The sequence below is a fragment of the Pelmatolapia mariae genome, linkage group LG4, assembly GCF_036321145.2.
Source record: "Pelmatolapia mariae isolate MD_Pm_ZW linkage group LG4, Pm_UMD_F_2, whole genome shotgun sequence".
Lineage (NCBI taxonomy): Eukaryota > Metazoa > Chordata > Actinopteri > Cichliformes > Cichlidae > Pelmatolapia > Pelmatolapia mariae.
Genome location: NC_086230.1, coordinates 24,244,156 through 24,257,635, shown reverse-complemented (window position 1 = coordinate 24,257,635; position 13,480 = coordinate 24,244,156). Strand labels below are relative to the sequence as shown.

General features: G+C 35.0%; 2 protein-coding genes across 2 annotated transcripts; both read right to left on the bottom strand.

The window, feature by feature from the left end:
* Window positions 1–216: 216 nt before the first annotated feature.
* stxbp2 (syntaxin binding protein 2) lies at window positions 217–9,211 on the bottom strand. Its single transcript, XM_063472060.1, has 19 exons — window positions 9,142–9,211; window positions 7,234–7,283; window positions 7,067–7,148; window positions 6,824–6,900; window positions 6,655–6,730; window positions 6,447–6,550; window positions 6,083–6,231; window positions 5,891–5,975; window positions 5,194–5,324; window positions 4,963–5,070; window positions 4,787–4,844; window positions 4,605–4,670; window positions 3,946–4,026; window positions 2,446–2,587; window positions 2,175–2,281; window positions 1,985–2,083; window positions 1,802–1,887; window positions 966–1,126; window positions 217–875 (listed from the first exon to the last, which is right to left on the bottom strand). The coding sequence occupies exons 1-19, from the start codon at window positions 9,176–9,178 to the stop codon at window positions 796–798; spliced, it is 1,779 nt and encodes a 592-aa protein (XP_063328130.1). The 5' UTR covers window positions 9,179–9,211; the 3' UTR covers window positions 217–795.
* Window positions 9,212–9,973: 762 nt separating this feature from the next.
* Window positions 9,974–13,292, bottom strand: LOC134626346 (protein PET100 homolog, mitochondrial). Its single transcript, XM_063472081.1, has 4 exons — window positions 13,186–13,292; window positions 12,925–13,011; window positions 12,780–12,812; window positions 9,974–10,944 (listed from the first exon to the last, which is right to left on the bottom strand). Exons 1-4 carry the CDS (start codon window positions 13,210–13,212, stop codon window positions 10,855–10,857), a joined length of 237 nt encoding a protein of 78 aa, XP_063328151.1. The 5' UTR covers window positions 13,213–13,292; the 3' UTR covers window positions 9,974–10,854.
* Between the last annotated feature and the right edge of the window lie 188 nt (window positions 13,293–13,480).

The following is a 13,480-nucleotide window of genomic DNA, read 5'->3' as shown; positions in this document are numbered from 1 at the left end:
TTCATGAGTAAATCATATAAGCCTTATATGATTCACTATATGAAGCAAGCCAAATCTGATGCAAGTCTTTTATAAGTTTTTTCTATTTCTTTTCCATATGGGTATATATTTTTTTAAACCAAAACGAATGTATTAAGCACATTGAAGCACACTAAAAGGTCCTATAGAAAAGAAACAAGACAATTTAAATTCAATATATTTTTTATTTTATTACTCATTTTCAACAACAAATAAACAAGCACCCACTGCTCTAGCGCCCAGCAATATATTAAAGTATCTAGTAAATGTGCAATGGTCATAACACAGCAGTTCTGACATTATTAGATGAAAATTTCAAGAAGGGGGAGAAGGTTACCTAAAATAAAATATTTTTATCTACTTTTAAATCTATATACAATATGTCCTTCAATTGTGTGCAACTACAATATACTTGAATTAAGAGATTTCTATGAGGTGAGAGCTGCTCTTTCTTTGTGACAATTTCTGGAATTTCTGACTAAATAATTACGCAAGTCAATTACAACAAAATTAAGAATTTAAATATGAATAGAATAATCAAAACATTACTATTGTTTCATTTATTACTTAAATACAATTTCAATCACAGCAGTATACAGAACCCAACTAACAACAAAAGAGCACACTATAATAGAATAGTCACAACTGCTTCCTTACATGACTACATCTAAGATTTCACATCAGACATGTCAGAGAAGCTAAACAGGACAACAGAAAGACATCAGTTTAAAGGAACAACCAGACTCCTACTGCAGTATTGCTGTTCTGACTTGGGGATTACGGATCAGGATTAGTATCTTTGTCCAGAGTCTTCAAGTCATTCAGGAAGCTGGTTGGAGTTAGGATGTGAGATGATCCTGTCAAGGAAAAAAAAAAAAAACAGAATTTAAATAGCAGTTCAACAGTCAGGTTCAACAGTCATGACTTCTTAATTAGCAATTGCTTACCAATCAGGACTTCCCATTTCCCATCTGTGGCTCGAGTCACTTCATAAGCACAACGCATCTCAGAGTATGACACCCCACCAATCACAAAAACAATGAGACGAGGGCCAGACCGATACTCCGTTGGAGACTTATTTTTGTGCCAGTGTCCAAAACGTGCGCTGCTGTAAAATAATTTTGAAAATGATTGAGAAACATAAAACTATTACTAAAACTACAGCTCCCTTTCAGCTATTTATTAATTTTCTGTCATTTATTATTTCAAACAATAATTAATACAACGGTCATACAATGCCTCTTTTCTATATTGTGTTGCCAGGAAATTGACCCTGATGAATAAGTTTGATTGTGAAAATACTAACAGAAACTCCTGAGGTTTTTTTTTTTTTTTTTTTTTTGGTGTCGTTTTGTTTTTTGTTTTTTTGTTTTTTTTATAGCCAGTCTATATTATATATTATTATCAACTTCTCTGTGTTAATTCTGCATTTTGCTTAAAAAGAAGTAGAAAAGTACTGGAACACTCCACAGATTATGAGTAAATCTAGATCTACAAGAGTGGTCAGTACTAACACCATCATTATGATGGGAATTCCCTAGGGATTATAGAGTATTCAAAAATGACAGAAATTTACCCTTTAAACTCTACTTCACTTTGTCAAAAGCTTGGCTCCGATTCATTTCAGGGGATAAAAGGTTTTATTTTATAACATTATCTGTCATTTACCCCACTTATTATTTGTTGCTAAATACAAACTGTTTTGGAAAGAGATCTCTCTCTCATCTATCTAATATATAGAGAGAGACAGATAGAGAGATAGAGATAGTCAGCACCAACCGACCTGACTGCAGTCTGAGTTGTGTTGATGGGTGCTGGTTCAGCGATGAATGGCCAAAGCTTTTTGTCCAGTTTGTCTTCTATGGCATTCTGTGATACAGAAACACAGATGTTATAAAAGCTGTGTTGTGAGCAAAGGTGAGCAGGTCTGCCAGTGACATCTGAAACCTCACTTAGGGCTTAATACCTCCATGATGTCCTTGACGGTGGGTGTCCACCTGGAAAGCTGGTATGTGCTTTCTGTACGCTCCTTACGATCTGGCAGTGTTTTACCAGAATTGCGACCCTGAAAAACAATGTATGTCAAATATTCAGATTTTGTTTTCAAGTTTTATAAAATTCTCAGTTCCACAACATGAGACTGTAGCCAAACTTACCCCAGCTATAATATTACAGCCTAGGTTCTGCAGGTTGTAAATAATGTTGTTGTCGGCCTGAATATTTGCATGCTGGATGAGCTTGGCAAGGTTCTCCTCCCCAATGCCTGAATAGACAACCAGGCAATGAAAACACTGTTTGCTATAAATAAGTTTCGTCACGACAAATAAAGCTTCTCTTGAATGTATCCCTGTCACTCACACAGGTATGCTTTTGCACACAACAAGATTAGGGCTTAAAAAGATTTAAAATGTTTTGAGATCTTATTACCTTTTTTCTTGTGAAATATGAACAGCAGTATGATGCGGATTTTGTCAAAGGCATCAATGTCATTATCTAAGAGCACAGGAACAATGCTCTTCATGGCATCTTTCAGTGGTTCCCCTTCTGCATTTGCTCCCATTGCAAGGTCCTGTGGAAGAAAGCCCTAGTTTACTATCAACCTTTATTGAATATCATCAACTTAAGACAGGCAGTTAACAGAGGTGAATGAAACCACTTTATTCCCCTTTCCCCCAACACACATTCTCTTTCATAGCCATGATATTGCTGTAAGACTATTGCAACAAGAAAATCTCAGATTGCAAAGTAAACCTCCAGATTTGCATTTGTAATCTGTACGTTATGTCAACATAATGCTAAATACTGGGTACACTAGCTATATGTAGCGTTGAGATTTCCCTTTTTTTGCAATCCTCCAATAAATGGTCACTTGGTACTGTGTAATTGCCTTAAATAATTGTGCTAACCTTACACGAATTTGGACTAAACTTTATTAAAGCCAGCAGCAAAACTTTGCTCACAACTGAAAGATAATTTTATTTACAACATTACACACACATTTGTAATGGGCTTCCAAACAATGTAGAACAAATGACAGCTGACAGAGAGCTGTTGCCATTTGGATCATACTGCACATCTTAAGAGCCAAAGCATGCCCAATGGATTAAAGAGACAGCTTTCAGACATGCTGACAATCCATTAGTGCAGTTGAGCGATTTACTCATAAAAAAGGCCCCATTAACACTTGCACCTCATAATGCCACAGCCATGCATAGCTTATAATTTCTCATGTGCTTGTCACTCATCTGATACTGGACTAGATATGGCCAAATGTTTCCCTTCAGGGATACAAGGCATGTCTGGCACATATAACTAAAGCACTGGGGTTTGGCTCCGGTTTGGATTGTGGCTTTTTTCCCAGGTCTTGCTGGCAGAAGAACTTCTACTGTACCAAGTGGTACATCTGTGTTATTACATGCCTTTAAGCTTACTGTAAGCTCACAGATCTATGATGATTTACGATGCTGATGTCTAGTTTAAAGCTTCTTACAAAATATTATTATTTTTTATTTAACAAATATCAACAGACCAGAAGCAAAGAAGCACAGGAATTACACAAAGACACATTTCAGGTCACTGAATGTGATGAGTCAATGTAGTAATTCCATGTCAGGCATTTTGTTTAGACAGTCTGTGTCAGTGTAATGCATTGTGCCATTTGACCATATGTGGCAGAAATGTTACAACCTAATAGACTTTTTTTTTGCATTATAATTAATATTTAAAAACTATTAGGTTCAATAGTCCTCAAAGATAATAATTTTGATTACATTTTTTAAGTAGCCATACATGATAACAAAAGCCAAAAACTGAACTGGACTTTCAAAGTGTAATTTACATTACCAAAATAAAAGACACACACGATGGTGACTGCTGCAAGTCAAACATTTGATTACAAAAAATTCTGTTGTGCACAAGGCTACTAACCTGCTCCACTTCACAAAGTTTATCAAGAGAGGCCTTGAATTTCTTCATACAAGCTTCAGCTAGGTGCAAGTGAGTGGAGTACTGTAAAAGAAATTACGTAAAATCCATTACTAATTACTATAGAATAAACCTGTATATACGAACTTTGGTTGCTTATGTTTATAGGACTACCTTGTGTCTTCCTTTTATATTTTATTTTCCCTTGCTGTAAGAGCTCTGTAACACCGAAATTTCTCATCCGTGGGATAATAAAGGTTTATTCTATTCTATTAACATACGGCATCATATATATTTATGAAAAAAAAAAAACTTAAACATAATTAAGACTGACAACTCTGATATAAGAAAAACTTTTTCTGGGAAGTCTTGCCATAATGGTCGGGTTATAACTAGAATCTTTTGGCCCAATATTGATCCAACTAAACTTTAGATGGCCCAGCAAATGCTTACTTAGGAAAAAATAAACCACAGTCTAAATTGTGTCTAATTTATCATCACAAATGTATCCTAATATGCTTAACAAATTTCACTATTTTTAATAAGCAAAGTTCTAAATAAATTGAACAGACAGTGCTTTTGGATTAGATAAATTAAAACAAACAAATAATGATAAGAAGTTACATAAGGGTTTGTTTGTTTGTTTTTTAAATGTAACTCACCATGCTCAGCTCCTTCTGATACTGTGGCATCTTCTTTAACATCTGAGACAGATCTTTTATATTGGCCTGAAAAGAGAAACATTTTCCCCAAAGTTCCATCATAACACAAAAACAATACTCATGTTCTACCGTGGACTTTTCAAACACCTGAAAAGATAATACACTCATAACATAACACTCACATTGTCAGTGCACATCCTCTTGCTTTCACAAAACGTGCGAAGAAGCTCTGTCACCTTCCTGCAACAATCAACTGAGAAAATTAGTAGACACCTAACACAGGAAAACTTTGACTGAATTACAATGATTCCACAATCAAGTTGTAACAGTTGTAGAAATGTTACTGTGACAAACATACTTGGTGACATCAGCAATGTGCATGTGTCTGAGCTGAACCCAGAGTTCATCATCTTCATCCAATAAGACGTCTTTCTCTTTTGAGTTCCCAATGCCGGTTGTCTGATAACTTTAAATTCAAAAAATGAATAATTTTTTTTAAATTAAAAATCCACTAATGGAGGGACTGGTATACCAAGGACAGCACACCAAACAGACAGAGCAATATAAAAATATAAAGGTAGTCACTCACGTATAGATGTCCTGTTTGATGTCTAGCAAATCGTAAGCCATTGCTTGGAAGGTCAACTCATGAAGAACAGGTGAGACGGGATCAAACCCACGGTCAACAATGATTAGCTGTGATCGCGCCTTATCTGGACCCTAAAAATAATACAAATTAAGGATATTATGCAGTACTTTTGAAATATATGATTTAATTTAAAGATTTATTAAAAGAGACTGGTTGAAAGTACACATTAATTAATTGTTGCAATGTCATGCAATGAAATCAATCAATTATCAATTATTATAATTCAGCATCACTGCTAGATGTACAAAAAAAAGGAAAAAAAAGAAATACGTACAGCATAGTATGATAAAGCACCTGACATGCATAGACGCAAAAAGGGAACAGTAATACATGCCTTTTAAGACTCATCTCAGGAGCAAGGCAATGTCAGCTAAGAAAAACAGAAAAGAAGAAGGGAAAAAAAGGACAGGTCCAGCAAAGGATGAGAAAATAATCCCAGAAACCAAAGAAATATTCACAACCTGTTAAGCTGAAGAGCTGCAGAATCCCAACAGAGGTTTATTCTCTTACATGAGAAAGATGATTTAGCAGGAAAAAAAGCAGTGTAAACATTTTGTTCACCATTTTTTTAAAAATTTGAAATGACACAGCAGGGAATGTAAGAAATCGAGTGGTTGAAGACCAACGTATTTCCTACCTCTCCCATGGTTGGGTTTTCAGCTTTGTGAGCAATGAGGCGCTGGTAGACCTCTTCAGCCAGTCTAGCATTTTCCTCAGGTCCCCTAAAAACAAAGTAGAATACAACTTTAAAATCAGCATAATACATTCAGTGGGGAAAGATTTATTTGTTTAAATCTATCTCTCTTTCTTCTCATGAAGGGGCCCATACTTGCGATAACGAACTGCAGGGTACTCTTTGAGAGTGTCACACAGGGTCGCAATCTGTTCTGCCACATTTTCCATCATTTTATCTCTTGTTTCATTTGCCTTAGAACTGTAGAAGGAGTACAAGGATTTTGGGTCATCCAGTGAGAAAACCTACAGGGACAAGAGAAACTGTGAAAGGTATTGCCTGTCACAATAAACCGACAGAAAATATTACTATAACTGATTGTAGCTCTAGAAAACGTTTGTCTTTTTGCCATACAATTAAATGATTAACTGTCAAATAAGTTTTGTCCAAAACCAAAAACATTTCTAATGAAATGTCCAAACACAATTTGGACTCAATGAAATATAAGAATTTTACCCACCTGAGACTCATATGGAAGAAAAGCAACATTGATCTCTTTTAAAGTCTTGATAAATTTTGAAACTTTGGCTCTCCCAATCTCAGCAAAGAGAGGATCTGGACAAGCTAATCAAGGCAAAAAAAAAAAAATAATTAATGTCAGTTTTAGCGTTTTACACTGGAAGTCTGGAAAAAAAATACATTTCTCATATTTATAGTTCCACTCTTACTGTCAGTGAAGAAGATGTGTGCTGCCTTGTATGTAAAGGCTGCCTCTTTGAAATCACCAATGAGACTACGAACCGACTGTAATTGAAAACATATTTATCTTTAAAATATTATGCACATGAGAACAATCTTGAAGATATGGCAACATTAAAAGATGGAACTCTTTTGAACCTTTTCAGATGGGGTGATTAAATAAATGGCCTCCAAACTGGAGATGGGTTCTCTGCGTTTATTGATGTCCTCCACAACTGAAAAACAGAAAAGACAATATAATTATTTCAATGTCATTTAAATGTAGAAAATGAATTAAGTTGGCACATTTTACTCTTCAACAGCTAAAAGTTTGATCTCTCATTTATTTAAGTGTGCCACAAAAAAACTAAACTAAAAACTATGAATTATATCCATACTTACTGGTCACCCCCTCTGCCAAAATGTCAGACATCTTGCAGCAAGAGGACAGAATTCTTGTGGTCATGTGATCCACAATAAGAACCTAAACAAAGGCATGAGCCACACAGTGGTAATAAATTCAGTGCAGCAAAAATCTAAAGAATTTCTTCTTTTGTATCTACTGTTACCTTCCACTCTCCATCCTTTTTCACACTCTTGATCACACCGCTGATGATTTCTGTAGATGAAAAGATAATTTTTTGATGCAAGAACCCACAACCTCATAACAAAAACGAGTTAAAACGGGTCACAAGTGGAGTAAATTTAGCAACAATAATAATAAAAAAATACTTTATGAAACATTCATATATTCAAAATACTCTAGATCGTTGTTGTAGCATTCATTGGTAATTTGAGCTTTTCATGAAATGTAGCTTACTGAATAGTTTCCAAAGAATTTGTGTGACTTATAAAACAACAACAAAAGTCAAAGGTCAGCTCTACTGTCAAAAATTCAAAAAACAGGAACCCTTTTTAAACATATTTAACACTTGCAGTAACAAACTTGCTTGGGTGCAACTTCCTGGTCTTATATAGACAGAAGCACAATTGTTCCAGTGACGTCCTAAGCACAACAGCTAAGGTGTGGTACGTGTGCTAAAACAAACAGCCAAATAGTCTCCTGCAGTGGACCACTGTTCCCAAAAAAGTTTTCATTGAATCACACAATAATTAACTAGGGTACAGAAGAAAGGACTGTGGTAGGAAACATGAAAAGTAGAACTGCACCAATATGATGTCTTCACTTCCTTGTTAAACCACGATTTGAACCTGATTAAAAACATAGATTCTGCTCCCTAAGACATATGACTCAGTGTTTTCACAATAATAGCTGACATAATTAGCTTGTTATGGGAGTTCATAAAGAAAATGTGTTCTTTATTCCGAGTTAGCCATCACTGTAATCACTATTTTATGATTGCTGTATAAATCCTGGTAAGGTTCCTGGTATTATGGTGGATACTGAATATATGTTTATTCTGGTTCAGGGCTTTTGAGAGAAATAAATGGGGAAAAAAAAAATAGATTTCTTTTTTTGCACCAAGTGTGACCTTCATCACTAACTTGCAATGATTTTCCAGGTCGCTCATACAGGGAACTGGAAAAGATTATACTTTGGAAGAGTTTTGTTAAATCTAAAAAAAAATTTTTTACCCAGTTTGCAAGGAAACTTCCTTATGGGGATTTATTCTCTCACTGCTCTGAATACAATATTGAATATGAGATTTTATTTTATATTTTTGGCATAGTCCAAATAGGTTAACTCATCTTGTATGGACAACGTTTTCAGCTAATAATAGCAGATAGTAAATTACAAAACATACTACTTTGTAATGGTATGTTTTTTTTATTTTTCAGACTTCTTAAAAGAAGTGAAAATGTGAGATGAAGGAACATAAGCCCAAATTTAATGCTTCTAAAGTCTAGCAGACGCAATTAGCATATAATTACAAATAAGCATTACATATTAACAAGGCTCATCTAGTAATGTTTTAACCCTGGCATGTGTTTTGTTTTTTTTACTTTCAACGCAATGTACTACAAGTTATTGTGTAACAAAAGTTGTGACTTGCTGACGTTTTACAGCCTAAATGTCCAGGATGATTTAAGAGATCACAAGCGAAGTTACTAGACTTCCCTTTCAGATTAGCTAGCCTAGGTTAGCCTATAACTTGGACTGTCACAACATTTTCAATCCCTAACGTCGCGACTTTTAACTTTCAAATGTGGCTAATGTCACAAAAACACATAAAACTTCAGCAAATTAAGCAAATACTGCTATCACCACGTGTAACACAGTACTATTATTTTATATATCTGACTTTTTAAATGATGACATCGGTTCCTTCGGCAACGTTAGCATATTAATTAGGAGTGAATCAGGAAGAGTTGGTGAACCGTCATCCACAACACGATTTTGTTTAATAAATTGAACGTCAGTTCATCAAGTTACAGCGATAAAGGTTACAATAAAGTACTTTTTTTTAACTGTAATAAACTGCTACAGTGAGATTAGACACAAATATGTCACTTACTTTCTCCGACTACAGCTTTCAGCCCAATCGGTGCCATCTTGACAGCAGCGTTCTAGAGGGTTGGTCACTTCCTTGTGGTCTAAGCAAAGCTTCGAAGCGTTTGAAAGCAAAATATTGCCCCCTACTGTCAAAGATATCACCATTACAAGAGTCTCGTGCTTTGGACTTTTAAAGTTTTTGATTTAAATAACAAACACGTAGAAGTATCCTAGACTGCATTAATGAGTTATTTTCGCCTTAAACAACTGGACACAATGAAATTTGTAAGCCTTTCTATGGTCGTTTTGATTGGTTCAAGTGTAGGCTACATCCATATATCACCGCTTGGCTTTTGTCATTTACATCTATTATCATAAAATGAATAGCACTTACCTGCTTGTTACATCATAAAACAGAGTGCTTAAATATGGCTTCAGAAGTGAATGACAGTTGTAAAAGATAAACAGTAGTAAGAAAGAAATTCACACTCTCTCGCACCAGTGGCCCAGGAGACAGCCATGAGGGATCCAGCTGGCTGTATTGTACTGCCAAATATATTTGAGGATATGAGTTGACGAGCCAAGGGGAAAATCTGTCAGCACTTCAACACCATTGATAAAAAGTTCAGCTGTTGGCTCTCTCAGATGTAAATATTTATACTTAGAAGATTCTATTTCCATTTGGTACGACTCCTTCAAAATGATTAATGATTTAAAATCTTCAGGATGTGGGAACAAGTCTCACCTCTTAAAACAAGTAGTAATGAAAAGTTGGGCAGCACAGAAACATTCATTTAAGGAGATATGGTTTAGTAGAGTATCAAGCCTTTACTGAAGGTGTACAAACTCTAAGTGTTACAAAGGAAGCAGTTATTAGCCATTATTAGTGTGATTTTGTTTAAAACATGTCCTAACTTTTGCATAATATGAGATGCACTTTCATATGACATCACTGTCGTCCATTCAGTAAATAAAAGCTTTTGTTTTAATAAATAAAACATAACAAAAAAACACAATTATATGGTTTGCTAAGTATATGAATAATCAAATAATCAAGCAAATTCTTCCCCACAGTGATACATGGAAAATGCGCTTACAAAATATGACATAACTTAATCATCATTATCAAAAATCCCCAACTAGCATCATTCATTCAAACAGAAAGCACATCAAGTTTTGCTAACTGGAAAACAATTGATTTATTCTGTTAATTATTTTAAAGATGAGGAATACTTCAATATACAACAAATGTCTTTGTGGTCAGTTTAGAGGAGTTTGTGGAGAACTGATTTATAGTTAGTATTTATTTCTGTTAATCTGAAGCACCATTACCTAGAATACAATGCTGCAATACACTACAATATAAGTAATAGGACAAGGTGAAAACATTGTAGGCACTGCACCTTGCAAATAGATCATAATAAACTAGATTCAATCTGATGTACAGCTCAGTATTTATTTTAAGGCAATGTAACAACAACAGCTAAGAAAACAATTGTACCATTTGAAAAACCATGTGGAAAAAAAAGTTGCACACAAATGAAAGCACAATAAACTTATTAGGCATAAATAATTATTACCCAGCACATCTTTGGGAAGAGTTAATCTAGCAGAGATTTCCAACATGAAATGGGCATACTCCAGTCCAACTTTTTTCCTTGGGCCTCAAAATCACTGCCAGACAGTTGGTATCATTGGTAAAAGGTGGAAAATCATTTTCTTCAACATGTAATGTTCAGTTCTCAGATTCCAGAGGAATATTTTTTAATAGCCGCTGCTCCTTACGAACACGCATTCGCTCTTTGAAGTCCTCCAACTCTTTTCTCTGAAAACAGATATATAGAACAACCATAATCAAATAATGTGCTGTTTAGCAGTAACTCAGCAGTCTTTATGAAAATACTGTTCTTTTTGAACAGGTCAAAGACATTGAGCTATTGACAGACAAATCAAAATTTACAACTCCCCTATTCTTTTATGAACAGTCCATAAACATATGGGAACTGAGGACAATAGGTGTTCAAATTTTGGAGAGGACTGTTATGTTATGGGATGATATAGGATTCTAGCTGCTCAACAGTCCTGTCTGTCATATGTTTTTGGTTGATGCCGTGCCAAATGTTTTCATTAATGCACCCCTGAACCATTAGAGATAAAGGTTTTTGAACCGAGCAGTGATAAAAAGTTGGATAGCTCCTCTCCTCCTAATAACAAAGAACACTGTGTCCATGTTTTCCAAAAAAGAATTTCAAATTTCAATTTGTTCCACCACATAACAGTTTTCCACTTTGCTCAAGTTCATTTTAAATAAGGATTGACTCAGAGAAGACAGCAGTATTTCTGGATCAAGTTGCTTCTTCTTTGCAATATAGCACTTTAACATGCAATTATTAATGGCGTGGTGAACTGTATTCATGAGCCTTTGCAGCAATTTTCATGACAGAATCCTCCCTATTTTTAATATAGTCCCACTTCATGGCCTAGAGATCATGAGCATCCAAGACTGATTTCCACCCATGTCCCTTGTTCACAGAGATTTCTCCAGATTCTTAGACTCTTTTGGTGATATTATGCACTAAATATGACAAAGTCTTTTCAATTCTAAATTAAGGAAGATTATTTCAACATTATTGATCCACAAATTTTAAATGCAGTTTTTTGAAGATTAGTGAAACTCTGCCCGTCTTTACCTCCTTTGTTAAAATGTCTTTTTTTATGTTTACACACAGCAATGTTATTCACCTTTTGCCAATTTACCAAACTGATTGCAAAATGTTCCTCCACCTGCTTCTTTTTATTACCACTTACTTTTTCCCCTCACAACTTTTTTGAGACATGTTGCTGCCATTAAATTCAAAATAAGCTAATATTTTTCATGAAACAGTAAAACATTTCAGTTTAAACATTTGACAGTTTTCTATGTTCTACTGTAAATAAAATATGGTTTTGAAATCTGCAAATTATTCTATTCGATTTTATTTAGATTTTAAACAATGCCCAAAATTATTTTGTTTGCTCTTCATCTAAGTCACAACTATTGATGAATACAGATTTGACTAGGAAGAGAAACACATTTCATGTCTTTATTAAACACATCGAGTCATCATTAGTCCATGCTGGAAATAAAATATTTGAATGTCTGTGCTAGAGTACATGTGTTTATGGCGTTATTGAGATACTCCTTCCTATAAATAAAAACACAAAGTCTAATTACTGACAAAGCCTTTCCCTTCTCGAGAAGGACTGGTTGGTGTGACTCGATAAAACTTTTCACAGGGTCCTAGAAAAAACTTTACAGATACACAAAGCTGGGAAAGACTACAAAGCCTTCCTTAAGAAGAGGGCATTTGCCAGCCAATACACACTCCATACAAATTCTAGATTCCAGTTAATTCTAACAGTGGGTCTTGTGCAAAGATCATAACATACAAACCTTACAGAAGTGAAAAAACCCGCAGAGACACAGCAAAATACGCACGGACATCGATAGAAGCTGGGTTTATTTCGCCACTGAGGTTCTACAAGTTACTAAATTCAACAATTAACGTAGTTTTTTCCAGCCTGCACTGTGAGTGATTCCTAAAGGTACTCAATGCAGATAAGAAAAATACAACCCTTGATTTGTGTTGATCGCAACTAACTTGTGTGCATTTTTCTTACCTGCGATTCCTCGTCGGGGGGGAAGATTTCCCTCTGCATACCACAAAAATAGACAACATGGCACAGAGAAAGATGCAAAAATTGTTACTACAAGAATAATAATCTAGAGAAGACCGACACACATGACATAAAATAAATTTCTAACCTTTCTCTTCACTATATACTCTTCAAAGTACTCTGCTTGATTTGAGATCCAAAACATGGTCACAGGAAAGGAGAGATACAGCATCATCTGTGCAAAACAAATTACACACATCGGTTTTTAACATAGAGTAGAAAACTGTACCTCTGCTAGCATAATGAAAACGGCTAACTAGAGCGAAAACTAAACCCTAGAAAGTCTCACGGTCTCAGAATGTAGGGAAAATACACATGTCCACGGCCTTAGTATAAAATAAATACTTACTCGAAATACCTCTATTTTAACACCCATTTTCACAGTGAATATGGACAAGCGACCTTATCCAAACTCCTACTATAAGCAAAGACCTTCAAACTACTTCCGGGTTTCTATAACGTCTAGCGCAAGAAAACTATGGCGCATGCGTTGGTGGTTGTGAGAAAAGATTTTTAATAGATAACAATTGAATGTGTCACTAAATCTGCTGTAATATACTACACAGTACACATTTTGGCTCCTCGATCAAATAAAATTTGTTTCAGACAAACACTTTTACATCGCACTAATTTTTGGATTATGA